Genomic DNA, 27,429 nt, shown 5'->3' with positions numbered 1-27,429 from the left:
TTGTTTTCCTTTTAAAACTTTGAAGAATACAAAAGAACGTGGAACTAAATGAAATTGCACCAAAGAGGGAGCACACTGATGCTTCATTTAAACTCTTACATTTGTCCGCAGGGTACCCCACTGACGTTTACAGAGTGGAAAATAACAGTTATATGTTTGAAGTTGAACTCAGAGAGCCAGGGAAGTACGATGTCAATATAACAACAGTCAGTTCCTCTGGTGTCTGTCAGACCAGAGAGGGTTCTCCTGAGAAACCACTGATATTTTACCTGAGTAAGTATCTTCTGGTCAATCAGTGAAAGAACTTGGGTTCAGCAGACCTACCTTCAGCAGAATGGAATCTGCCACAATAGTCAAAGGGTCTCCTTTGAACAGCTTTGCCAGTGATCCCAGGAATCAAACACCAATCGGCCTTTAAAGTGGCAAGTGTGAAAGCAAAATCAGCCTCGACCCTGAGTACAATCACCGGTGTCGGCAGACGCCGGCGTTGCAATCAGGCAAGTGTGAGAGGGTTAATAGCATTATGGGATTGAAATGACTTATGTTTTTGCGTGAGTGCAGGAAGAAAAGATTAAAATGAAGGTATTATGTTTGCCGTGGGAAAGTTGCAGAGGGGGAGAGAGAGAGAGGAAATAAATAGCAATAAACTAGAATAAATAGCAACAGTGGACAATTTTTAAACAGCCTGGGGAAAATTGGTAGCGTTATATAGTGCACAATTTATTAGACCATGGGGGGAAAAAGCAATGTTGGACCTTACTTCCCAGAATGCTGTGTGGCAGAGAACCCCCTCTATGAATGCTAAGTATACAGCTCTTTCTCTCCTGCATGGAATTCTGGGAGGGCAGGTCTGCCATCGCTTTTTCCCACGGTATTTATAAATTGTATGTGATACCAACTTTCCCATCCTGTTTAAAAATCATCTGCTATTATTATTTATTGCTTGCACTTTCCCACGATCCCTTATAAAGGTTTATATAGGTCGGCATAACTACAACAAGAGCTGAAGGGCTCATACATAAAGCTTAATTATGTTATAATTAGGCATGATTAATTTTATTCAAATATAAGATCATAATGCATTGATCAGGATTTAGGGCAGGTCCACCATCACTCGACGCATCATAGCATCACCAGTAGAAAGTAGAACAGTCCCAACCCCGGGGATGGCTCCTGGCAAGTATGAAAGTGTTCACTGTCCCCAGTTAGGAGTGGTCAAGTGTGAAAAGCTAAACCCCCATTCCTATCCCAGGACCTGAATGGCCAATTTAGTGGGATGAAAGTGTGAAAGGGGCTATAGACTGATGACCACACCCATACCTGCTCTGCCAACCCTTCCCCTGGCTCCCACCCCAGTATGATGCAATACGCAAGTATGCTGGAGAAACTCAGCAGGTCACGCGACATCCACAGCAAGAAAGGGTAACTGACGTCTCAGGCCTGAGCATTTCGTCAAGCCGCATGACCTGCTGAGTTTCTCCAGTGCATTTGTGCATTGCACTTGACCCCCCCCCCCCCCCCAGCATCTGCGTATGCTCCTGTTTCACCCCGCCATGCTGCCCAGTCTTAAACAGTTGGCTCAATACTGCTTTAAAGCCGCAGGGTATAGTTGCGAACCTTTGGATGGAGATATTTCCACTGAGTGAGCAGCAAAATCATTGTGGCAAGAATATCAGAATGTCACCTCGTGAGCGATCTCTGATTACGTACAAGCTTTGCCCATCAGTTGCAGTCGTTCCCAAGATGGTGAAAGAAAAGATTCTCGTGCAACAGTGCTGAACTTCAGACACCTCCATAAAATAGAGCCGGGAATTTTTGCACAGAGAAAAAAGGCAGAAAGCCACTTACTATTTCTCTAAGACCACTGTCCCTGAGCCATTCCAAAATTACTTGTGGCTGCGAAGTTTTGCTACCTTGTAAAAATAACTAAATTAAACTGCTCAAACGGCGCAGGGCCACTGAAATGATGTGAAGGATTGTGGATGGTTGTGAGAGAGGGGACAAGGGACCTTTTGCTCCACAGAAGGGGGAAAATCTGTGATGTGGTCTCTGTTGATGTATTATTGTTCAAGCTATTCAGTTTCAAGATTCCAGGTTCCTTTATTGTCATACACACCAACACAGAAAACATGTGCCATTTGCCTGTAAAGGAACACGAGGAGGTGCCACTAGTCCAGTATTCCTACTTAGAAGCAAAAGAGTTCTTTTCCTGAGTGCACGATTCAGTTTTATATTCCTCTTAAGTCGGAAGGTCATTTATTTTCTTCTTCTAAAGGGCATTTTACTTTTCCTTTTAAGGTCCTTCTGGGAAATGGTTTGAAGAGGTCACTGAAAGTCCTCAGAATGTTCTTGTGAAGGTGCTAAGCTCTCTCACAGCCCTTGTATCCTGGACACAATTGCAAGAAACCCACTATGAAGGTGTTGTGTCGATCGTATCTCTCTCTTGTCAGCAGCAAGAGGAAGCCCGGAGAATTGAATCCCATTACTGCTCAAAGGTATTGAGTTCTATAACCTCAAGGAAAACTTGAGATGTGAGTGTGTGTGTTATGCGTTGGGGAGCTATTTATTGAGAGAAGGATTTAAATGTGAAGGAGACTTCAGGTTCTCGTTTTAGATTGTGCATCACTTTTTTTTTCTACATGTGGTAAGAGTTCACTGTGTTACATTATTGAGATAGTATCCAGAAACTTAAGGGTGGCACATAGTTAGCGCCACGCCTCTACAGCGGTAGCGATTGGGACCTGGGTTCTAATCCCGCACTGTCTGTAAGGAGTTTGTATGTTCTTGCCGTGTCTGCGTGGGTGTTACCTTAGAGCTCCGGTTTCCTCCCACCATTCGAAACATACTGGTGGTTCATCTTTCTTTCCCCTCCCCATCAACCCTCCCTGTATCCGTCTCAATGTTCCTCTGTTTCCCCATCCTGTCCTCAGTTCCATTTCTCCCCCCCCCCCATCTCTTCCTGTATCTGTCTCAGTTCCCTCCACCCCCACACGGTTCCATCTGCCCATCATCCCTCCCTATGCTTGTCCCAATGTTTCTCTGTTTCCCAGTTCCTCATCCTATGCCTGGTTCCATCCGCCCATCAACCCTCCCTGTATCTGTCTCAATGTTCCTCTGTTTCCCCATCCTGCCCTCAATTCCATCTCCCCCTCATCCCTCCCTGTGTCTGTCTCAGTTCTCTCCTCCCCCACACAGTTCCATCTGCCCCTCAATCCCTCCCTGTGTCTGTCTCAGTTCCCTCCTCCCCCACACAGTTCCATCTGCCCCTCAATCCCTCCCTGTGTCTATCTCAGTTCTCTCCTCCCCCACACGGTTCCATCTGCCCCTCCATCCCTCCCCATATCTCTCTCAATGTTCCTCTGTTGCCCATCTGGTTTCATCTACATGTTCAGCTCCTTCTGCAAAGCAAAGAATGGAGAGGTGTGCGGTGTCTAACTTAACAGCCTTGGTTTGGGAGGGATTAATAATGTGCGCTGATGCAACTCGTTGTCCAAAATTGTGTACCTCTTGCACCAATCCCTTTGTTTTAACAGGTAAACCTAAGTGGTAACATCATTAAAAACCTTATGCCTGGAGCACATTACCAGGTGGAGGTCTACCTGAAGAATGGTCCCTCTGTGGGCCCTCCGTCCCGCCCAGTTACTTTTGGACTGAGTGAGTATTTGAGAGGTTGCAACTTGCACCCTCTCCCCGCTTCTTTGTCGGAAAAGTGGAGTCCGCTAAAAACCACAGAGGTACGACGCACTGACTACCGACTTCAAAACGTCCCATCTTTAGGGCTCTTTTGGAATAAGAATAAAGTACTGTTGCCAACTGTTTGAGGAAGCCGCGGGAATAGTCCTGACCTGTTGCAATTTTTTTCAAGTGTTTATTCATTGCCTTCTCCTTTATAGGTGAAAGTCACATCAACTTGTAATGCTTTGGCTCTGCTTGTCCAAGAACATAGTTCAGGTTGTGCTGACCTATGTAAACCTACTCCACAATCAATCTAACCCTCCCTCCCTCAGTTCATAACCCACCCCCCTTTTTTTTTTAACATCCACGTGCCTAAATCAGAGTCTCCTGATTTACTATTGTATCCAGCCCCCACCACTACCCCCAGCAATGAATTCCAGATACCCACCGCTCTCTGTGCATCTTTTTTACAAAACAGCAACTACCTCTGATGTTACCACCCCCCCCCCCAAACATTCCTCCCTCCACTCACCTTAAACCGATTTCCTTTTGTATTGGCCATTGCTGGGGAAAGGTACTGGCTGTCAACCCGATGCCCCCTCATAATCAGCTTTCATTGTCAGAATGCATACATGACACCACAGACAACCCTGAGATTCCTTCTTCCTGTGGGCGTGGCAGAATAACCCGCTAATTGGTTGTGCGGGAAAAAAGAAACCATAGACAGCGTAAACATGGAAACAAATAGAAGAACTGTCAACAGATAATGAATGCAAACAAAATAACTGCAATACAGAGTGGACCAAAATAAAAACAATCTTGCCACAAATGATTCACAGTGGTGTGGCAGGATGTGCCTCAGTTCCAGTGACCCAGTTTCGATCTTGAGTGGCTGCCGAATTTGCACGATTTCCCCATGGCTGTCTGAGCGGGGGCTCCATTTTCAAATGTACAGGCTGGAGGGTTCATTGGTTACTACAAAGTAGTGAATTTGGCAAACGAATCAAAGCTGATTTCACATACCGGTAAGAGAGAGCAAATTGCTGGATTACGAGGAAACGAAAGGAGTTGGGATTGCTACACTAGGACGGCTAGTTCCCCTTGGCCTTCTGCATCATAGCCAGTAGCTGGGTCTGCACTGCAAAGCAAGTTACATGCAAGCATGAGTTAGAACGTCTGGATTAGAAAGGTAACATGAAGTTAGAACATACCACTTAAAGTATTCCCTATGCCATCGGTGATCTGTGATTAGTAAGGGATTGCTTAAGGTGGGATATGAGTGGGAAGGGAAGGTTGAAAACCACTGTCCTAGATCCAATTTTTATTGAAATATTTTGCTTGAGAAAAACTGTTATTGGCCCATTTCCTTTGGAGTTATGAAACCTTGCACATAACAAGTCAATGAGGTACAATTAAAGTTTTTAAACTTTTTCTTTCAGCCCAGATATCAACCCCTTACTAATCACAGAGCACTGATGGTGTAAGTATTGCTTAAAGTGGTATGTGAGTGGAAAGGAAAAGGTTGAGAACCACTGAGATAGAACATGTGGTCTGCATCTGAAAGGAACAGTTTGAGCCATCAGAACGGATTACATTCTCTCCATCTAAAATGACTTCTCTCCATTCCAGAGCCAATGAAGTTGCTGTTTCCAAATGTTATTCCTTTATTGCACAATACCATATCCACATGGATAAAATTAAAATTCGATCTAATTTCTTGATTGTGGGTGATCCAATTACAACAACCCCAAAAGGTTGAATTTTTTAATGTCTGACCTGTAGCCCACACACAAGTTGGGCTCAGGTTAGCAACCTGGTTCTGACAAAAGGACTGAGCCTTCATGCATTTACATAGAAGAAGAGCCGGCCCCATCTGAAGATGTAGGATTACATGGTAGGAGTTCAGATTTATTGTCAGAGTACATGCATGACATCACATACAACCCTGAGATTCTTTTTTTACCTGCGAGTGAGGTAGAATTACCACTTACTGGTAGTGTGATACACGTAAAAGAAATAAAGAAATGTAAACGAACTGCCTACAATACAGAGAGAATAAAGAAAATCAATAACGTGCACAAGTAAGAGTCCTTAAATGAGTCCCTGATTGAGTTTATTGTTGAGGAGTTTGATGGTGGATGGGGAGCAGCTGTTCCTGAACCTGGGGGTGTGAGTCTTGTGGCACCGATACCTCTTTCCTGATGGCAGCAGAGAAAACAGAGTGTGTGCTAGGTGGTGTGGATCCTTGACGATTGCTGCTGTTCTCCGCTGGCAAACGTTCCCTGTGGATGTTCTCGATAGCTGTGTCTACTCTCTTTTGCAGGGCGTCACACTGCTCTGCCTGGGTGAGCTTGCCCTGTTCTGTGCGAATGGTCTGTGCTTCCATTGGAGCTCCCTCTGGTGTAACTCAAACTTGTTTACCTGTCCACAGACCCATCAGGAGTGAAGAAGCTGCGGTTGTATCCGTCGGGACCTACCGCTGCAGTGCTGAGCTGGAGCAGGTCTTACTCTGTGGTCTTCAAAAAGTATCTTGTGGAAATGTACCACCATGACCCAAAGAATCAAAAATCAAAATGGAAAACTATTCAAGACATTCCGTTCACAAGTGCCTTAACAACCTCAATGGTAACCGTATTTTACGCCCTTGTTTGGGGAGGGGTGAGTTTTGGCTTGTTAGTTGTTGAATTTACCAAGGTAGGTTTATTTCTGTGGTAAACAATGAGGGACTCAGATGGTCAGGCAGCATTTATGGGTACAAATAGTTGATCAATTTTTAAGGCCAGGATTCTTTAGCTCAGTCCCAAGCGGGACTGTTGACTGACTATTTCTAGGTGTGGGTTCAGTCTGTTCTGCTAAATCCATCAGATTCTCATTGTTTGCTCAAGATAATGTAATCTAGATTGTATACCTAAAATGGATGGGAGGGGGGGAGGTGGGGGGGTGGCTTGGGAGGAGGGAGGGGGGGAGAAAAAGTCACTGTATATGTGTGAAAAAGAAAAAGTGTGTAGCATGGCTAATGTGATTTATGGTGTGAAAAAAAAAGACTGTAGTATATGGATTTTTGTGTGGGTTTGGTGACCGTACAGGGCCTTCACAGAAGCTCTGTTTGCCATTCAATGTGTGAGAATTGACCCTGGTCTAAAAGCATCAGATGATTCCCTCTGCCAGATTTCTGAGATGTACAGCACGGTGACAGTCTCTTTCGGCCCCACGAGAATGTGCCTCCCAATTACACCCAAATGGCCTACTATCCCGCTACATTTTTTGAACAGGGGGGGGGGAAGAAATTTGAGTACCCAGAGGAAACCCACGCAAACACAGGGAGAACATGCAACGCGGGATTTGAATCCTGATCGCTGGTGCTGTAACAGCGTCGTGCTAACCGTGCCTTCAGGGTATGTTTCATTCAAACTACAGCTTTGCAAATAACACTTACAACTTGTTATGAATGATCACAGGAATTGTTCGGATTAGTAGATAAATAATGGTGCACTGCAATAATCCTCATCACTTTCACCTGGCTTGTCAGTTTTACTAGTTATCTTTTAATCCATCTTTCCGTTTATAATTTTTTAAGGAGCGATGCCACAAGGCGAACAAGGCTGATCAGCGATGCTTTTATGGAGATTGGTGTCAGGAGCTGTTCTCTGGAGCTGAGGAGGTGGGGCGAGTGGTGCAGGAGTGCCACCAGTCGCCGTGAGATCAAACATACACCCCGAGCAATGGCCGTCCTTGTGACCCATAACCCCCCCATGCAGCTGTAACTGCTGTGGGGAACGCAAAGCTGCGTGGGGATTACGCGTCACAAGGACAGCCATCGATCCCGGATTCGAACAAAAAGAGGCTCACCCCCGCCAGGCTCTGCCACACCCTTGCCTGCCTCCTTCTGGCCTGGTTCGGTGAAGGATCGAGGGGTGGAGGGGGAATGAGAAAAGGACATTTCCAGATGGCAGGAGGGAGCCCTAACCCCCCCAGCAGCAATCACCGTGGGAGCCCTGGTGGTGGCATTCAGCAGCATTTCCTTTATGGAGCGAGTCGGTCCACCTCTGAGGCTACCCTCAGGACATATCGGAGTTCGCGTGCTGGATCCACACGCGGAGGTTTTATGAAGATAAGTTAAGCGATGTGAGGGCAGAGAATATCTACCTTTACCCTCGCTTATTTTTTCACTATAGAAGAGCTTATAACTGATGACAAAATCAATGCTTTCCTTGATTTCACAGATTCTACAGGTGGTTTTGAACAATTAGAAGAAACTGAAGCAATGATTTCCAAATCATTCCTTTGGAAAGAATAAACATATGTAGATGGTACTGCTTAGAACTTGGTTAGGGCTGGTCAGGAGTTTGATGAGGGCTAATAAAGTTAAGTTCAAGAATCTACCACAAGGAACCTGGCTAGCACGAGGTCTGGGCCCTGGTGTGGTGTTGAAGTGACAGTGCAGGCACAAGCCCTTTCCAACCTGGATTTCATAATTCCAAAAAAGGGAAAGGTTCCATTATTGTAATGTACACAAACTTCTCTCCACCATAAAGAAGACAGAGAGTCGCCATTTTGTCCAGGGTCCCGCACAGAAATGAGGCACCAGCAAGGAACGAACTCGTGACTCCTGGTTTACCAGACCAGTGCTCCAACCACTGAGCTATGAGAACCAGTAATTCCAGGTAGAGAGAATCGGTGGAATGAGGGAATTGCCAGGATCAGAAGTCAAGGCTGATCAGAGGATAGGTTATAGGAAAGTGGAGGGGAGATGTCAGTTATTTTTCACCGTCATGGCTATCCCTTGTAGTTGGGGATGATGGCCTTCATTCCATTGATGCACAGAGTGAAGACGCCTGTGTGTATTTGTCTAGCGTGTACCTGATGCTGAACTCCAAGGAGCACGCGACGCTTCACAAATCAACCAACTAGTTCCAATGGCATGGAAGCCTTGACGATCGGAGCTGATGGATTTGTTGCAACCTTCGTCCACCTTCTCAGTCATTGGGTTCAGAATATCTTCGACAGCCTGGTACACCACTGAGGACTTGGTTGGATTGTTCTTTGTCAGGGACTTCACCCTTGATCTTACCAGCATGGGTCTGGATGGCATTGCTCTCGGGGTCTCAGGACCACACAAGCTTCTTCTCCATGATGATCCATGGGCAAGGGAGGTTATTTTTACACAGAGATGAATGAGTGTTGGGAATGCATTGCAGGAGGCGGTGGTGGAGGCTAGGAGAGACATTCAGATAGGCACATGGATGTAGGAACAATAGAGGGTTAGGGTGTGTGGCAGGGAAAGGTAAGACTGTTGTGGAGTGGGTTTACATAGGTCAGCACAACCTTGTGGGCTGAAGGACCTGTTCTGAAACATTCTGTGACTTTGCACGCTGAGATTGGTGATTGAAGCATTGGAGGGCACATGGTAAGATCAATCGTCAGTAGTTAGCAGAGCAGATTTGCCTTGTCATGGGGAGGAGAGTGTTCTGTTTGTTGATAATAGATGAATTTGGGGTGGAGGTGGGCAGATCGATTAGCAGATCCGTGGACGGGAGTGTTTTGGGTGAGATTCAAGCATGGAGCTTGCTTGGGGATGGAGGGGTGGTGAACATTGGAACTGAAGCAAGACCAGTAAGTCCGTTCCTTTAAAGGGCTGGGTCTCACTTCAACCAATGCAGAAGCAAGCTGTGCCCATCTCCACAAGCAGTCGGGACAAATGGGCATAAATCATTGAGTTTTACAGCAATAACAGATGATTGTTTAGAGCAGTGGTTCTCAACCTTTTTCTTTCCACTCACATACCATTTTAAGGATTGCCTATACCATCAGTGCACTGAGATTGGTAAGGGATTGCTTAAGTTGGGATGATGGTGGAAAGAAAAAGGTTGAGGATCACTGCTCTGGACCCAATTGTTACTGAAATATTTAGCTTGAGAAAAAATGTAATTGGCCCATTTCCTTTGGAGTTATGAAACCATGCACATAACGAGTCAATATTTTTTCTTTCCACCTGCATCCCACCTTAAGCAATCCCTGACTAATCCCAGACAGCATAGGGAATACTTAAAGTGGTGTGTGAGTGGAAAGAAAAGGGTTGAGAACCACTGAGTTAAAGTTCTATTTTCAGAACTTTCATTGCTGGTTCCCCAAGAACAATTATTCCAGTATCATCTCCTAAATTGGGGGACATAAGTGGGTTTCACACTGAGAGATTCCACATCTTGCACCGCCGACTGGGCTGCAAGATGAGAGGAAAGTGCATTTACGCCGTTCTTGGAAAAGTTGCCCAAACACCGAGCGTTGTCTCCGCTCCATCCTCAACATCCATTGGAGCGCTCACACCCCTAACGTCGAGGTACTCGAGATGGCAGAGGTCGACAGCATCGAGTCCACGCTGCTGAAGATCCAGCTGCGCTGGATGGGTCACGTCTCCAGAATGGAGGACCATCGCCTTCCCAAGATCGTATTATATGGCGAGCTCTCCACTGGCCACCGTGACAGAGGTGCACCAAAGAAAAGGTACAAGGACTGCCTAAAGAAATCTCTTGGTGCCTGCCACATTGACCACCGCCAGTGGGCTGATAACGCCTCAAACCGTGCATCTTGGCGCCTCACAGTTTGGCGGGCAGCAGCCTCCTTTGAAGAAGACCGCAGAGCCCACCTCACTGACAAAAGGCAAAGGAGGAAAAACCCAACACCCAACCCCAACCAACCAATTTTCCCTTGCAACCGCTGCAATCGTGTCTGCCTGTCCCGCATCGGACTGGTCAGCCACAAACGAGCCTGCAGCTGACGTGGACTTTTTTACCCCCTCCATAAATCTTCGTCCGCGAAGCCAAGCCAAAGAAGAAGAAAATGCCTGAAAAGGACACAATTCTAAACTAAGACTGTTAATGAGTTGAGTGGTGCCAAAGGCTTCATATTCTCTTGTGAAATATAAAGTGTTCTCAATCACTACTCTGGAGACAAAATCTTAGAGAACAGGTTCAGCTTTATTTCGAGTCTGCAAAGTCAGGTGTCCCTGATCTGGATGGATACACACCGGAGGTTCAGAATCATGACTCTTTTGTACAGTCCCGCACTCAACATCACTCCACCTTCATTTACCTTCTTCCAATTAGAATCCCAATACATTACAACATTCTCCTTTTCCCTTCCATCAATACAGGTATCACTCAGTTCCCCCCTCTTTATACATCGCGTGTTATGTTGATTAGTTCATTCCCTCCTTAGGGGCATCTAAGTTAATATTCATGTCTCTATTAAGCAAGCGCAGTACTAACTATAGGTCACTGTACCAGCCTGAACGAGATCCTTGCATCCTTGGGCCTCCTGATAAGAAGAGGCCGACTTGCTAGTATTGTCTATTTTCAAGCTCTCATCTACATTCTTTGCATTCCGTCCCTTTTCACAGAATGGTGCGAGTTTAATCATCTTCAACAATATTTCACATTCTCTCAATAAACTTGCACCAATATTGGCAAGATCCAAAATCTAATATTTAGCTCTGTACTGAGGAGTTGGCGCAAGGTATGAATGTGAACAAAGAGTGATGGAAGTATAATTACCCAGCAGAGAGCTGTTCAGTGCAATGCTTAGGCCTAATAGTGGCATTGTGTGTTGGGAGGTGGTCTACGCAACCACTTCTGTGAAACTGATAAGAACGGTGGTAACTGATCTCTCGGAGGTGTCAGGAATCAAAACATGTTAACCCTATCACATTTCATACATGGGTGAGGTCACTCGCACTTGTAAGGAGTCCCTTTTATTTTTGTGTCTTCTTTGGCCTCCGCCGGCTGTGGTCAACCATGGGGACTGCGCCTCTGGTAGTCACTGTGGAGTGGCTTCTCCAGGGCAGAGTTGATACGGAAGTCCATCTGTTGCCCATGCAGTAGGACCCCTCTCCCCACACTAACGGCAGATCCACAGGAATAACATAGGTCGATACAGTTTGGTGCCAGCAGCATCGCAAGGGTTGCCAAGCCGGTGCTGGGTACAGCAGTCAGCCCCCTTCGGGACTCCGACTCCGGATTTTTCCTCGTGCTTTACTCCCAAAGTTTTCCCAATCTACCCGGAGCAACTGGTTTCAAGGCATTGCCTTTGCCCCCCCCCCTCTCCTGTCAGTGAGAACAACGCCACCAGGCATAAGAACTATGCCATATGTGCAGGCCAGGAGTTGGACTGGGTTGTCAGAGGTTGTTTGAGTCGCACGCCGTGAAGAGAATTTGTGAAGCAGTAGGTGCTCATCCCCACAACCAACCTTGAGCTATGACAACTTTTATAGCCCATTTTTATATAATGATACATTAAAAATGTATGTATATGATCAACTTTTGTCTGCCGTAAGGCAAACAGGGTCTCCAAGAGCATTTCCCAGTGGCCTAACAATAAGAGAAAGAGAAACCCTTTGTGGTGCGCTGTTAGACAGAATCAGGCACACACAAGGTAAAGAATGTACAACAGGCTTTAATCCACAAAGACTTCCACAGAGCCAGGCTACCTATGGCTGCAGCAACTCTGAGTGAGGCCTCGGGAGGCCGGCGCAGGCTTATATCCCGGAGGGTGATTGACACCCGACTGATTGGCAGCCGGCCAGGTGTTTTCCTGTCCCCTTACACTCCTGCAGGTACAGAGGTTTCCCCCTGCAGTAGGCCGGTGGTGGACCACCACACCCTTCAGAGTCGCTGTGTGTCCGTGGATTTACCTCCAGCACTCCAACACTCCCACAGCCTCCAGTTCCAACCATCAACAACCCAAGCTCCAGGTCCAAACCTCCAATAGGATCAGAAAGTATTCTGAAGCCCTTCCTGCCCTCTCGAATCCCTGGTCCAGTATCTGGTTACCATGCCCACAGCCTGCTGGTCAGAGCAGGGGATAATGTAAAGATGGTAATGTTCCCTTATGAGGGCACTGACTTACTGGAGTTTCTGAATGTTGCTGTAGAAGTCCACTGCATGGTTACATTTCCACAAAGTCTCTTCCTGCAACTTAACTGAATGCGTCTAGTAGCAAAGTTCCTTGTTAATAATGCAACTTAATTGTCTCACTTGTGTGGTATTCGTCACCTAAAACTTCATGATGCGAGCTGATTTTTGAAGACCAGTTGCTGCTGTTTCCTGGCTGTCAGTGAAGTGTTGCCTGCTGCTGTGTTTTCCTTGCCAGATGGTGACTGACCTGCAACCAGCCTCACGCTACGAGTTCCGTGTTACGATGGTGTCCTGGGGAGATCCTGAACGCAGCTGTTGTGACCGATCTCGAGCAAGCTATACAACAGGTACTTCCGTGTGTGCTATGCCGGTGACTTGAAACAGCGGAATGAATTCTGACTCTTGTCGGTTTCACTTGCAAGCCCTTTCTCCAACCTCACGGAAGGTACCCTGTTTACAGCATTTCTCAGCATGGCGTGTTTCCCTAGCTTTACCCCATAATTAGTTCTGCCATTGTAACTTATGGTCATTCTTTTCCCCACAAAGCCAGAAATAACTTGCATTTGTGTCTTGCTTTCATATCTTTGCGTCTCCTCTCCCATCTTTATATAGAAGCAGGTTGTACAATGTACAGGGCAGCCATATATAGGTGATACCAAATTGAGTGCCCTTTCAGGGGTGGCCAACTTTTTAGTTTAGACATGCAGCGTGGTAGCAGGCCATTGAGGCCCACGAGTGTAGGTTAATTGGGTGGCACGGACTCGTGGGCCGAAATGGCCTGCAACCATGCTGCATGTCTAAACTAAAAGGTTAGCCACCCCTGAAAGGGCACTCAATTTGGTATCATCTATATATGGCTGCCCTGTACATTATACAACCTGCTTCTATATAAAGATGGAAGAGGAATTGTAAGATGCCGCAAAGATATGAAAGCAAGAGATGAATGCAAGTTATTTCTGGCTTTGTGGGAAAAAGAGTGACCCTGCCTAAGTTACGATGGTGGGGGGGGGGGGAGGGGGGCTACCTTTAAACAGATCTAGCAGGTCATTTTGGTCCAAGAGTCCATGCTACCCAATTAACCTACACCCCCACCCCCCCCCCCACCCCGGCACGGACTCGTGGGCTGAACTGACCTGTTATGTCTAAATTAAAAGGTAGCCCCTCCCCCCCCCGTCTTATCTGCTCTGCTATAAAGAATGAGGGGCGATGACTTGGTGGACTTTGGTTGAGGTGCTATTTCTCATTTGTTTCTCGTGCCTACTCAGCCACGCACATGTGCTCTCCTCTACCAATGATATCCCCACTACTCCCGTTGGCAGCCTTGTGCTCTGGTGGCTCCCCCATTCAGTTTTTTTTCGGTGACACATAGATACGAAGAGCTTTGCTGATTGCTTGGTTTTCAGTTGACCGAAACAAACCTGGCTGCCATCTGGAAAACCTCGCTGATCCGACGTTATCTGTGAACATGAAACCAATTGTCAACTGTCTTGTAAACCCCTCTTGGCTGCCTCATCCATCATATGGAGAGGATTGTGAATGTTGTCACTAAGATTCGGCTGCCTGAATCTCCCTGGGTTTCGCTACAGCCCACAACTTTTCTTAAATTTACACATGTGCACTTTGAATTAGAAGGGGGTTTAGTTAGGTTGGTTAAGTTAATAGTGATAAGTTAAAGTTTGATCCTGTTTTCGTTTTTAAAGATAATTGAAAGCAACTTTTATTAAGTAACCATTTGTCTTGGTGAATATCTATTGCTGTTGGGTTTTGGGGTCCTCTGGACTTGTTACATGTTGCACTAACCATGCAGCCCTTTGTGTTTAATTGCATAAATAATCATTTGCTTCCTCCTGACGATCCTGAATGTTTTGGAGATTGATTCATTAATCACTGCACTTGGTAATTTGAATATAACTGCAGGTGTGTTAATTCCTTACAGTTGTCCCTTTGCCTTCACCAGTGGAGTAACTCTAAACTCAATCTGGACAACTGAGCTTCGACCACTTGGTAGTGCTTTCATCAGCCTAGTCTTTTGTGAGCACACCATACCCCTGAACTTTCCGCAGCTGCTGGGGAAAAAAAACCTGAAGAATTTTCAAAAATGCATCTTCCTTCGTCAGCTCAGGAACCCATTAGTTGGTGAGAGAGACACACGAAACATCGATCTGTGCTCTTCGCCGCATCAAGTCCGCGCCCACGCCTACATGAAATCCTACTCTAACACAGCTCATTCCCTCCATTAGCCCTAGCACGGCTCTCCAGATTCCACCACTTACATCAGGGGTCTTCTACAGAGGCCAATTAACTGACCAGTTTGTACACCTTTAGTGGGTGAGAGGAAGCCAGAGCAATCATATAGAGGGAAGGTGCGATCTCCACCAAGGTCAGGATTGAGCCCAGGTCGCCAGACCCGTGAGACAGCAGACCTGTCCACAGCACCCTGAGTCGGAATGATGGCATCAGTGGGCGGATTGAAGCAAGTTGGCCCCCTCTCCCTTTTGGGCGGAGGTTTCCGATTTCGAGGAAGAGTCTGTTGATGAGAAACGGGGTGAAGCCGGTATCTGTACAGCTCCCTCAAAACCCCTCTTTCACATCACTGTCATGTTGGCTCAAGATAAATGCTGTTGAATTTATAAAAAGAAAATCTCCAAGCTCAATGCTGAAGGTCATCTGGTTCTCTCCCCTGCAGCTGTGTTTACACACTGATTGAAGTCACTCTGTCTGTCAGTGTCTCCAATCAAGACCGTCATCTGATTCCTGCTGCTACAGGGATGATCCAGGTGCTGCATCTTCAGTGTGGAGTGATGGTCAGGTAGTTCCCCCAGCCCAGCCCAGAGTTCATCTACACTTTACAATGAACCCAAAGACAGCAAGCCACAAGGAGGGCAAGGTTGCCAGCCCCCATCTTGACCACATTTTGGAGGAGCACAATTGAGAGGGTCCTGCCAGGCTACGTCATTTTGTGGTTCAGTAACTGTAAAGCTTCGGACAGAAGTAAAAAGAGAGGGTGATCAAAACAGCTGAGAAGATCACTGAGGTTTTCTTTTCCTCTATTGACAACATTTACCAGAATGTTGCTTGAATAGGACTCTAAGAATTATTGAGGACCATGTCCATTCAGCACCCTACCATCAAGGAGGTGGTACAGGCACTGGCGTCACTAGGGGGGGAGTTGCAGACCGCACCAGGTGATGCCATCAGAGGGGGAGACACCAAAATAGCTCTCTATGAAAATCTTCGTCCAGTGTTTCAGCAGAAATGTATTATTTTTTTATAAAATTATCCCTGTAGCAAGATACAACAAGAAGAACATTTTTCATAAGCCCAGATGACATGTATCAATCAGGCTAAAACCTCGATGCTCATTTACTTTTTGAACCTTCTAATGGCCTCCCGTCAGAGCTGTCGTTGTTACCCAGTTACGACGACGACGCTTCGAATCATGTGGTTCCATCTGCACGCGCTACAAGCACGCGCTGTTGTTGTCGTTGCTGCTGTGTTTTTATAGTCAAATTTTCTGGGGTTTTAGCTACAATATTGTAGTCATTAGTATGTGTGAACCTGTATCAATAACTATTTTGAGAATGAAGGAGAAAAATCAAAAAAAGGCTTCAGCTCAGTGACTAATAGTGTTGTAACCAATAACGTAATTCAATGCAGAAAGATTTCACAAAAAAAACTAACAGTTTTGTATTATGTATCTCATGTACAATAAAACTTAATGCTAAAATCAGCATCATTTTGATGTAGTTCTTAAACAGTTTTATTTCAAATTCTATTGGGTTATTATCGAATTTTCACTTTAACGATGAAACGATGTAAAGGTAAATCCATTTAGTCTGTGTGTATTTAAAGGTGTCATTTTAATTTTGCTAGCTGTTTCTCTCACTACTATTGCCATTGCATGCGGTAAATACGGGAATTACAATTCTGTAGGGTGTGGTACGGGAGGAGGTCTATGGAGGCGGTGGGGTGGGGGGGTGACACCATGAGTTTCGGCACTGTGACACCAATCCTAGTGACACCATTGGACACAGGAGCATTATAATCAAAGTGCCAGGCTGGGAAATAGCTTCTTCCCACAGGCTATGAGATTGATGTACAGAATTCTGTAACCAAGTAAAGCACCCCAAAATATTTGTAAGTATTTATTTTAAATTGGATCTTTATGTATATATGTGATTATCATGTGCTGTGTATTGTGGGTGCACCGTGGTCCAGAGAAACACTGTTTTGTCTGGTTGTTCATGTACCGTCAGATGATAATAAATTCGAATGGGTAATCAAATGATGAACGTTGGCAGTGGGGTTATCCTCAAGACACTACCGATCAGTGAAAACCTGTTCTCCTGCAGGGAAGAGTGGGCACAGTCTCAAACCTGACTCACTTGACGGTAAACCTAACTTCCACCAGGAGGCATGGGTGGCGTAGCGGTTAGTGCAGCGCCACCAATCGGGACTGGGGTTTGAATCCCGCGCTGTCTGTTAGGAGTTTGTGGGTTCTCCCCGTGTCCTCTGAGGGCTCCAGTTTTCTCCCATCCTTCAAAACGTCCTGGGGATTGTAGGTTAATGGGGTGTAAATTGGCAGCATGGACTTGAGGGGTGAAATGGCCTGTTACCGTGCTAAATCTAAAGGAGGGTGCAGGCAGCTGAGATGGGCTTTGATTTTTCAGACAGAGTTGTTTCTGATATTTACTGGCACCAGGTGCCCCCTAGTGGTAAAGCAAGTGTCTGAATTCATGGTGAATGCTTGATGCAAACGTGATGTGTTGCAAAAACAGGGAGATGCAACGCAGAAACCAGCCCTTCAGCCCACCTTACAATGATCCCACGTTCATTATGTTTCATATTCTCCCAACACCACCTGTTCTGCCACTTACTGGTGGCTATTCCCAGCAGTCACATGACCGATCAAACTGGGTTCCTTTGGGGTGTGGGGAAAACCCTGGCGGCACAGGGAGAGCGTGCAAACTCCACACCCAGAGAACACCCTGGGTCAGGACCGAGCCTGGGTCTGTTGTGCTCCGAGTTCTACGAGCTGCGCCTCTCTGACCCAGAGAATGTGAAGGTCATGAGGTGCAGCTGAACACTTTGGTGAGCATTTGTAATCAAGATTAGACAGAACCCTGTTTGTTATGTGAGCGGATTAATCTTATTAACCACTTCCTTTTGTAAAATGTTCTTTTCTGCTCTCCAATTCCTGCAGCGCCACTAGCTCCGGAGATTACATGGCTGGAGTATTCCAAGGACATATTGTCTGTCAGTTGGAAGTACGGTAATGCTACAACTGGGACATCCGATTCAACTCTGCCCTACTGGCTGGTTGTAGCTGTGGGACGAAGGATCATTAAGAAAAGTGTAAGTGCGAATGTGTGTTTGAATGATGCACGGATAAAGCAAATTGAATTTGATGATTGGAGTCGGTTCCTGTTTTAGCTGATTGAAGCACCCTCCTGTATTGTGGCTTCGTTGTCTATCTTGTGCTCTGTCTGAGAAAGGTGAACAAATGTTTTCTCAGTTAATCAGGATATGAATGGATAAGGATAAGAAAGGAGAGGGAATGGGTCTTGGTGAAGAGTTTCAACCCAAAATGCTCGCAGTTCCCTTTTCCCAACAACAATGATGCTGTTTGACACACTGCCCCCAGCGGAGTGCCCTTTGCTCCAGATTTCAGCACCTTGTTTCTCTGCCAAATGGAATTAGAAGACCTCAAACTTTCCACAGGACTGTGGAAACGACATGACAAAGAAGAAGCATAAAATAGGCAGGTATATTAGGTCGTTTTCTTTGATAACCGAGACAAAGACGAAACCCTTATATGATTTATAGAAGAGGGTTAATGGAATGTATCATTGCAAGTCAGCCATTAGAACCAAGCCGTAATCTACCTAGTCCCGGCCAACCTTCAATTATTTTAAACTAAACTCATTCTATTCAGAATCGGGTTTATTGTCATGAATATGTGGGCTGAAATTTGTTGTTTTGTGGCAGAAGCATTGTGCAGAACAAGGTGCAAAAGGTTGTAAATGCAAGATTTTATAAAATAAATAAGTGCAAAAAAGAGAAAAAATGAGGTAGTGTCCATAGGTTAATTGTGCGTTCAGAAATCCGGTGGTGGAGGGAAGGTAAACGTTCCATTATTGCTACATATTTCTACATTTATGAAATTCTTTGACTTTTGTCGACTGTAAGGCAGTCAGAGAGTCGCCACTTTATCCAGCGCCCCCCCCCCCCCCACAGAAACCCACAGCACCTGGCATTCCTAGGTGGTCTCCCCTCCAAATAATGACCAGGCCTGATGGGATGGCAGAGAGGCAGCCCGCTTGACTTGGGAATATATCGCTGTTCCTATGTTGTTGTTGGATCGGGGTTGGGAGTAGTTAATCCCAAATGGTACTCGCAACATTTGGTCAGAGAAACTGAATGGAGATTGGACGATGGCTCTATGGAACATCCCCACGCAATCTGTAAAGGTAATCCCAAATGTCAAGATCAAGTTTATTATCATCTGACTGTACATATGCAACCAGACCAAACAGCGTTTACTGCTCACGGTGCGCACACATGCACGCGCAATACACAGCACATAATCACATATGTAGGTAGAGATACAATTTAAAATAAATATATGGGATCAGTTACAGGGTACCATTCATCTATCTTACTGCTGGCTGGAAGAAGCTATTTCCCAGCCTGATTTTGATGCTTCTGTACCTCCTTCCTGATGGTCGTGAGCCAAAGGTAATGTGCGTTGGATGAAAATGGTTGTCAATAGAGAAAGGGGACACCCCACCCCATCATCATCTTGGTCTTTTTGAAGATCCTCTGTATTGACTTCCGGTCCAATGCTTTGCCGCAACCATGCTGACCAATTGACCTACAATGCCCAGTATGTTGGGAGGAAACTGGACCCCCCCCCCACCTTCACGACGGTGCATCCAGATAGGGAGTAGGGTCATGGGTCTGCAGGAGGGGGTGGAGTTTGGAGGGTGGAGAGGTTAAGAGCTAAATCAAAGAGTTTATGTGAATTTGAAGCCGGGAGCAAGCTAATTTTGAGTGTGGGCCTGTGAATAATGAGGCCAGAAGAGGACACTGATGAGGACCACCATGGAGGTTCACAGCCCCATGCTGATGTGAGTGCACCAGAAACGTGGTGTGAATGTATACGGGGAGGTGAGCTCTGTTGCTCAGTCACTTGGCAATATAATCCTACTCTTTCCCTCAGTGTCTTCTCTAAGTTGTCACATTTCTTTCAACAAATCGAGGCTATTCAAAACTGTTTTCAACACTTCCGTGTGGCCGAGTGCAGTCTCATCACACGCTTCCAGTCCATAAGGAGAGCAAGACTGAGGACAAGGTGAGAAGTCAATGCTTTGGTGGTAGTAACTGAGCAGTGTTATCTGTTGTTTCAAGCAGGTCCCACACAATGTAATGACAACCTTGCTTCGATTGCCACCTGGGGACATGTACAACATTACTGTGGTAGCCTTTACAGAAGGGAGCAACAACTCATCCATGCCACGATTGATTCAACTCCGTAAGCATGCCTCCACTTTTTTTTCTGCTTACTGCAGTAAAACCTCGTTAGAACGCGGTAGTTGGGGTCCAAGATTTCATACCGAGTTAAGCCAAGTAGCGGTATTGATTCGTAGTATTGATTCGGGCATGCCAGTGTCCTGGCAGACTTCGGCCTGTGTCTCTCCATTCCTTATCTTGTCAACCAGATCCAACTTTTCATTGATCTTTGTAGCACTTTCTCTCGCCCATTTGGATTTTGGATTTCTGTGCACTGTTGTTTCTGATGAGATTCTGAGCAATTGATGATGTGACTTCCATCACCAGGGCTTTATATATATAATCATACTTGCAGTTGAATTGCAGTTACATTTTCGCAAGTTGAGCCAAACAAAAGAACGTAATTAATGCGGCACTATTTGATCAACTGTGGTGTTAAATAGGTGAGAAGTAAATCGACTCGCGATAATGGAGGTAATTTATGCAGATTAACACCTTCAAAGAAACTAAATTCAAGCTGCAAATATACAAAATGTCAAACACATTAAGTATTTAATTTATAATTTCAATTGGTTCCCTTTGTCATCTTGATCAAAGAAATGGATTTTGAGGGCAAAAGACATATCAATAATCTGTCAAACCCATCCTTTTTTCCATCCATCTGTCTTTCAAAATTTCGAAAGTTTGGGGTCTATGGATTAACAAATCGCGTTCTAACAAGGTTTCAGTGTATCACTGATTTTACAGACTTCTGTATTCCTTCACCTCCATAATATCAAAAATACTTAAGCCTCGTGAAACTTGGCCTGGGCAGTTGGAATAGCACTAGGGGCATTTTCAAAAACATACAGGGGTTGTAGTTTAATTGACGTATGAGGGGCTGGAAGGGCTTATTAAATTTAAATTTCGACATACAGCACGGTAAAAGGCCCTTTCGGCCCACGAGTCCTTGCTGCCCAATTGACCTACAATGCCCAGTATGTTGCGAGGAAACTGGACACCCCCCCCCCCCCCCCACCTTCACCCACCAGGGAAAACCCATGCAGGCATGGGGAGAACGTGCAAACTCCTAGCAGGCAGTGCGGGATTTGAATTCCGATCGCTGGCACTGTAAATGCACAGCTCCCACTGCTTCGCCAACCGTGCCGCACGTCTAAATTTAAAATAGTAAAAGGACATATGACACAGGTTAGAAAATCACTAATGTGTAAAGGGCCCTATGCAATGACATAGTCTGGTTTCAAACCTGCTTTTCAGACTTTGTAAACTGGGTTATATTCAAGATAAGATAGGGTTGAAAAGCAAACGGGGAAGATTTTGTCCATTAGCCTCAGGGTGGAAGCCAACAAATAATGCACCAACTTAGTTTTAGCATGCGGAAGAATTGCAGTTTGCTCATCTGACTCAGAACAAACTTGAAGACTGTGCAAGACTGCTGGTAACATGTTTTATTTTAAGTTAGTGTGACTTAAGATGGAAACATGAAAACCGTGCATGATTCACATAAGTGGTGTTTTGGGGCCCAGTTCAGAGCTTTGTTGATTCAACAAAAAAAGAAACTGCAGCTGGGTCCTTTGCACAATTCTGGTGAAGGTTGTACAGCATCTACTTGTCTGACACATCCCCAGAGCGTCCCTGGCACCCACCATTGGATCGGCGCCTCTGTGAAAATGGCCAATTCTGTGTTCCTTGGCCCAGATCAAATAGAGGTTTGGGAACTAGATGGTGATGGGAGTTCCCTTCTGGGTATACCTCATCAGAGAGAGGGGGCACAGTGGCCAGATTGAATGTCCGAGTCGACCACAGCTCAGAGTGGGGTAAAAGAGAAGGGAGGGAGAGATGGACAGATGCAAGGGAGCACCATACCGCGTTGAGGACTGTTAGAAAAGTGAATGGCTGATTTGGTAAACTAACGAGGGCGGTACAGCTGCTAGAAGACCATCAGCTCGGTAAAGGCCACCCTTTGGTCAGCCAGAAACCTGGTGGTCTTCCGGCACACTGAAATGTCGGTCCGGGAATGATGCCTCCTGGCACATCCAAGGCTGAAGGACGACGTGGCGAGGAGCGTGCTAAAGCTTGGGGCAGGCAACGCGAGGGCACTGTGGGGAAGAAGTACAGTTTAGAGCCCCCCACCCCACCCCCCCCCCCCCCGTCCACCCCCATTACCGGGCTCTGAGGGGCTGAGGGGAAGCTCCTCAAACCAGCAGCAGGTGGGTGGGGGGGGGGAGGGGGTGGTAGAGAAACCACAAGGTGCCACAGAGTATTAAGGCAACAATGTTAAACATGGAAAGTACATCGATGGGAAGATTGACAAAATGTATAAGGTTTCTGAACAGCTTCTCCTGTACTGTAAGTAACTCCCTTGATACGTGATAACGGTTTCTCAATAGGATTGAAATTAAGAATGTAAAGTGTGGAGCAGCTTTTTGGTCTCATATTGTACGTAATTTATTGCGAATAAAGTTTATTTTTGTGGAAAAAAAGGGCAATACAGCGACACAGCAGGTAGTGCTGCTATCCCACCGCTCCAGGTTCAGTCCAGACCTGCAGTGCCCTGTGTAGATTTTGCAAGTTCTCCCTGTGACCACAAGCGTCTCTTTCTCCCATCTCTCCAACCCAGATAATCTGGTTTCTTCACATGTCGTAAAGCACACATGTCAAACTCTGGCCCGCGGGCCAAATTTGGCCCGCGATATAATTATATTTGGCCCGCAAGATCATTTCAAAAATGTATTAGAGGTGGCCCGCTGGCCGCCGCGCCAGTATAGCGCATGCTCAGCTAATACTATAAATCCCAGAATGCATTGGCGTCAGCCTGCTAATCGCCCCCACCTCCTCTGTTTACGTTGCAGGGTCTCACCGTGGACTCTGGTTTTGGGGCCTAGCCAGTGTCAGGGGAAGCCAAGGCCGCTTCCCAGCACCCGGAACCGGAGGCCTCGGGCCTGACCTCGCCAGGACCGTTGCCCACTCCCCCTCCCTGCCGCAGGCCGACCCGTGACTCATGGTGACGGGGCCGCTGATTCGCCGAGATGCCGCCCTGCAGCAAGAGCTGATGCCCCCGCACTGTCTTTATCCAACCCGATCGCCCGCAAACTCCGCCCTCCCACACACAGGCCTGAGTAAGGATTATGAACTTTAATCTCAGGATAAAACGATCTTCCAATAGTTTCACGTCACAGTGATAAATATATTTCTGGTTAAAAATGGTCCTGCACCTGGATACAAGCTCATTAGGCATAAAACTTGAAAAGTGTGTAAATCAAAGGATATCTGTACCAATGGAAAAAGGGCATGGCAAATAACCCTGCTAGAGTTCATGCCCACAATCAGTCACCCATTTGATTGTTTCAGGAATCATGTTATTCTCCCACATTCTCAATAGCCCTCAGATTTTACTATTCGACAGCACACTAGCAACATTTGACAAATCCTCTATAGAGAAATATTATTTATTGAATATTTTATTTCTCATTTGTTAATGCTTCTGGAAAGTGTTTATCCAAAACTATTATTAAACATTTATTTTAATAAGAAAAAGTTTAACATTACATATGTTGAAAGAAGAGAAAACATGCAGATGTTGTTGAAAATTTTCAATAAATATTTAGTTCGGCCCTCAACTTAGTCCAAGTTTTTAATTTTGGCCCTCCGTGAATATGAGTTTGACACCCCTGTCGTAAAGGCATGTGAATTGGTAGGTTAACTGGACCTTGTGAACTGCCCCCCAGAGTGGCCTGATGACTGTTTCCATTATTTTGTATCTCTAATCTTTTTTTTAAAATTTGTTCACAGAGCCTGCTTCCCCCAAGTCGCTCTTCACTGTTAATAGAACGCGGTCGACCGTGACTCTCCTGTGGGTAGAGGAAGGGGTCATTGATCATTACAAGGTCATTTGTAAACCGGTTGGATCACGAAAGGAAGGAAAGGTTGGTTGCCTGCTCTTCATAGCCATTAGCTTGGGGCTTTGGAGTCAGAGATTTGAATGCAGGCCAAAAATGGGGAGTTAGAGAAGGAATTACAAATGCGTTGAACAAAGGCCAGGCTTGGTCCCCTACGCAGAGTTCCTGAGGAGGTTAGAACTGTTGTGGCTTGATCCTTTTCAGGACTTGAACCTCATTCCTGGTCTCCTTCAGAGACAAATGCATAAAATTAAGCCTGAACGTGCTCTAGTTTGGTGTAACTTCATGAATTCTGAAAGTTCTTTCACATCATCGGAATGACAGTACTGAAGGAAATGATTTATTGTCTTTGTAAGTAAAACAGTGTCATATTACACAAAATTGCTTTTGCCTGCTGTAAGGCAGACAGATCCGCCCTTGGCAGAAATTGCCTGAAGCGCCTCTTACAGTCAGAGAAAGTGAAGCAAAGGAGAGTTGTTCCCCCTCCCCCACCCAGAGTCCCTGTAATTTCATCTCCAGCTCTTCCGCATTGGCTACCTGAGCTCCAGATCCGAACCTCCAGCAATGCCTGGTACCCCTTCAGGCAGTTTTGAACCAGTCTCCAGTAGTGCGCAGCCCAGCGTGAGTCTCCCGACAGCCCCCCAGCCTCCGTGAGTTCCTTGCCTCAAGTGGCCAGCAGCCCGCTGCGGATCAGGGTCTTTCAGCCGCAGAGCCCCCTCACTGATCTGCTGCCGTGGTCATACCCCCGTGGGTCATCCCTTCTGCTTCTCCTTCTCAGACCGGTGGGGGGGGGGGGTTTTCTGGTGCGAGTCTGCAACCCCTTGTGGCTGCTGCCGTTCATGGGTGCCGCCATTTTGGGCGTGTACCCCATGGTCATGGGATTTTAAATGGAACTACTGTTGGCTCCTTTAACGGGCCATTCAAAGGCTGTGCAGAGCTGATGGCCATTGACTGGGCGTTTGGGCCCCGCGGGAGCACTGTATCTCCACTCCTCGCTCCCCAGTGGCAGAGCTGCCATTACAGCGGTCTGGCAGTGCCGCCATTTTTCTAATGGAATGTGGTCCATTCCATCAGTGCTGATCACTGCGTTATCTTCTTCAATCCCACCTTCCCATCTGATTCTCACCCTTATATATATATCCGTTTCAAACACTTGCTGTCTCTGCCCCAATATCTTCTATGATAATGTATCACTTGTTTTATTAATTCTCCTTCTAATTTCCCTTACTCTCCTTGCCATCAATTTGCCATTTAATAGAAGCTGTTGTTCACCTTTTCTCCATCCCCGACTTCCTATCTTTTGTGGAAACTTGGTTCTTTTTCATGTCTTTCCTTGTTCTCAGTGATTTCTTGCATAGTATGTGTGATCTTTTTCATCTCACTTTTATTCCCAAAAATAGACTTTATTCACAATAACTTAATTTCTGCACTGTCTGGAAGGAGTTTGTATATTCTCCCCGTGTCTGCGTGGGTGTTCTCCAGGGAGCTCCGGTTTCCTCCCACCGTTCGAAACATACCGGGGGTGTAGGTTAATAGGATGTAAATTGGGCGATACGGACTCGTGGGCCGAAATGGCCTTTTACCATGTTGTATATCTTTTAAAAAAACATTCAGAGTCTGTACCCACCCTTACTTTCATATGCATATATTCCCGTCACTGTGCCTTGTTATGTTTGATACTATTTATACCATTACTTCTCCCTTGCCCCCTGTTGTTTGTGGGACTTCCCCTCAGTCTTAGCCCATCAGTACCTGGTAATGGGAAGACTCTAGACTGCGGTCCTTCCCCATAGCACCCTCGCGTGAGCTGCACCAAGCCTCAGTGGGACCCTCAGCACATGTCCCTGCCAGTTGTCAGCATTCCCGGACTGACATCTCCGTATGCTGTAAGACCCAATGGGTTTCGGCCAGACCAAAGTGTGTATTTCACTGAGTTGATGGAGTCTTCCAGCAGTTCTCAATGTCTGACGCTGTGCGCGTCGCTGGGCATGGCCTGTAGATTGGCGAGACCTCTGACCTGCTGCTGCTCGGGATGAACTGGGGCGAGGACCCTTGCATCCTCCACATGCTCTTAGCAAGTCTGCACTCAGCAAAGAAGTGGGCTCATTCAGTAAAGCTCTGATAATCTGGCCCACTCACTCTGAGTTTCTGAACCACTGGATGTTCTTTCCATTGATGCCCCAACATACTTTTAATGAAATTTCTTTTTATATGTTACACTGGAAAATTTATTACAAGTTCTGTGCATCAAGTAAACTTTAAGGCAACACACTCTGGTCAGAAGGAAATGTAACAAATGTTAACTGGAGAGCCAGACACTGATTATTCACAGAGAGGGTTGTCAGAGCCTAGCTACACTTTTCCACAGAGAGCAGAGTGTCCGTCTATTGTGAACGTTATTCTGCAACAGGCCTGGAATTTTTGAGATATCTTTGACATGTTTAGTTTGTGTATCAGTCAACAGGGTAGCTTAGTGCGTTCAATACAGCCTCAACCCTCCAGAAGTCCCGGACAGTATCAGAATCCTTGCATCAAAGAAGTGAGAGGGAGAAAAGTTTAGAGGGAACATTAGGGGAAACTTCTTTGCTTCGAGAGTGGTGGGAGTGCAGAACGTGGTAAATATAGGCTCACTTTTAAGAATAAATTGGTTAAATACATGGATGAGAGAGGTCTGGAGGGTTATGGACTGGGTGCAGGTCAATGGGACTAGCTGAATAATTTGGCACAGACTAAAAGGGCCAAAAGGCCTGTTTTATGTGTTATAGTGTCCTATGATCTAAGGGATAACATGAGCTTGACTCTTTGATTCCTTTTCATTGGATTCTGACGTCACCAACTGAGGCTGCAGGGTTAGGTGAGCTTTTGATTTCTCTAAGTGTTGCTGGGAGCATTGATAGATTTTCCTGACTATTCATTCCCTCCCTGAGTATGCAGCCAAAATCTGAAGTCAACAGTCTGGATGATTTAGTTTCATTTCAAAGGAGCTTGCAGAATTGTGTTCTGAGGTCAAAACATTTTCTTGTAAATCTGTTACTTCTTCTTTTGTTTCTTTATGTAACTATGCAAAATTGCAAATTGATATTTTGGGACTGATGATGACTTCCTATAGTAGTCAGAAAAATTATTAAATACTCTGCAGTATAGTGAAACCACCATGAGGTGCCCGCCTGCTTCTCTTTCACGGTGCTATGGGTAACAAGTAAGTGGCATTTTCTTTGATTAAAATTGTTTCTGCATTTGTGTGGCCAAAGAGTTTAAAAACGTGAGGAGAATTTGCCTCAGTTGTCTGTTAGCGGCATTAACACTGTGAGAGAGCACGAGTTTCTTTAATTCTAGTTACAGAGAGCTCAAAAATATTATTTAAAATGTGGATACTGTATTCACACTGCAACTAGTTATGGATACTGTATGCACACTGCCCCTAGTGATGGATA

The 27,429-nt window shown here is 45.8% G+C and overlaps 1 protein-coding gene across 2 annotated transcripts in view; it reads left to right on the top strand.

Annotated features, from left to right (window-relative positions):
* The window catches only part of ptpro (protein tyrosine phosphatase receptor type O), a 141,369-nt gene that overhangs the window by 63,370 nt on the left and 50,570 nt on the right, over positions 1–27,429 (top strand). The window contains exons 6-14 of one of the 2 annotated variants that reach the window (XM_069909376.1): positions 112–273; positions 2,299–2,495; positions 3,534–3,654; positions 6,107–6,300; positions 7,253–7,336; positions 12,820–12,931; positions 17,788–17,939; positions 19,998–20,118; positions 23,889–24,022. In XM_069909376.1, the coding sequence (XP_069765477.1) occupies positions 112–273; positions 2,299–2,495; positions 3,534–3,654; positions 6,107–6,300; positions 7,253–7,336; positions 12,820–12,931; positions 17,788–17,939; positions 19,998–20,118; positions 23,889–24,022 (1,277 nt within the window). The remainder of the gene's footprint in view (positions 1–111; positions 274–2,298; positions 2,496–3,533; positions 3,655–6,106; positions 6,301–7,252; positions 7,337–12,819; positions 12,932–17,787; positions 17,940–19,997; positions 20,119–23,888; positions 24,023–27,429) is intronic. The other variant, XM_069909377.1, reaches the window with a different exon arrangement.

This window comes from Narcine bancroftii, chromosome 13, assembly GCF_036971445.1.
Source record: "Narcine bancroftii isolate sNarBan1 chromosome 13, sNarBan1.hap1, whole genome shotgun sequence".
NCBI classification, from domain to species: domain Eukaryota; kingdom Metazoa; phylum Chordata; class Chondrichthyes; order Torpediniformes; family Narcinidae; genus Narcine; species Narcine bancroftii.
The sequence above is the reverse complement of the archived record's forward strand: the minus strand, read 5'-3'. Positions and strand labels throughout refer to the sequence as shown.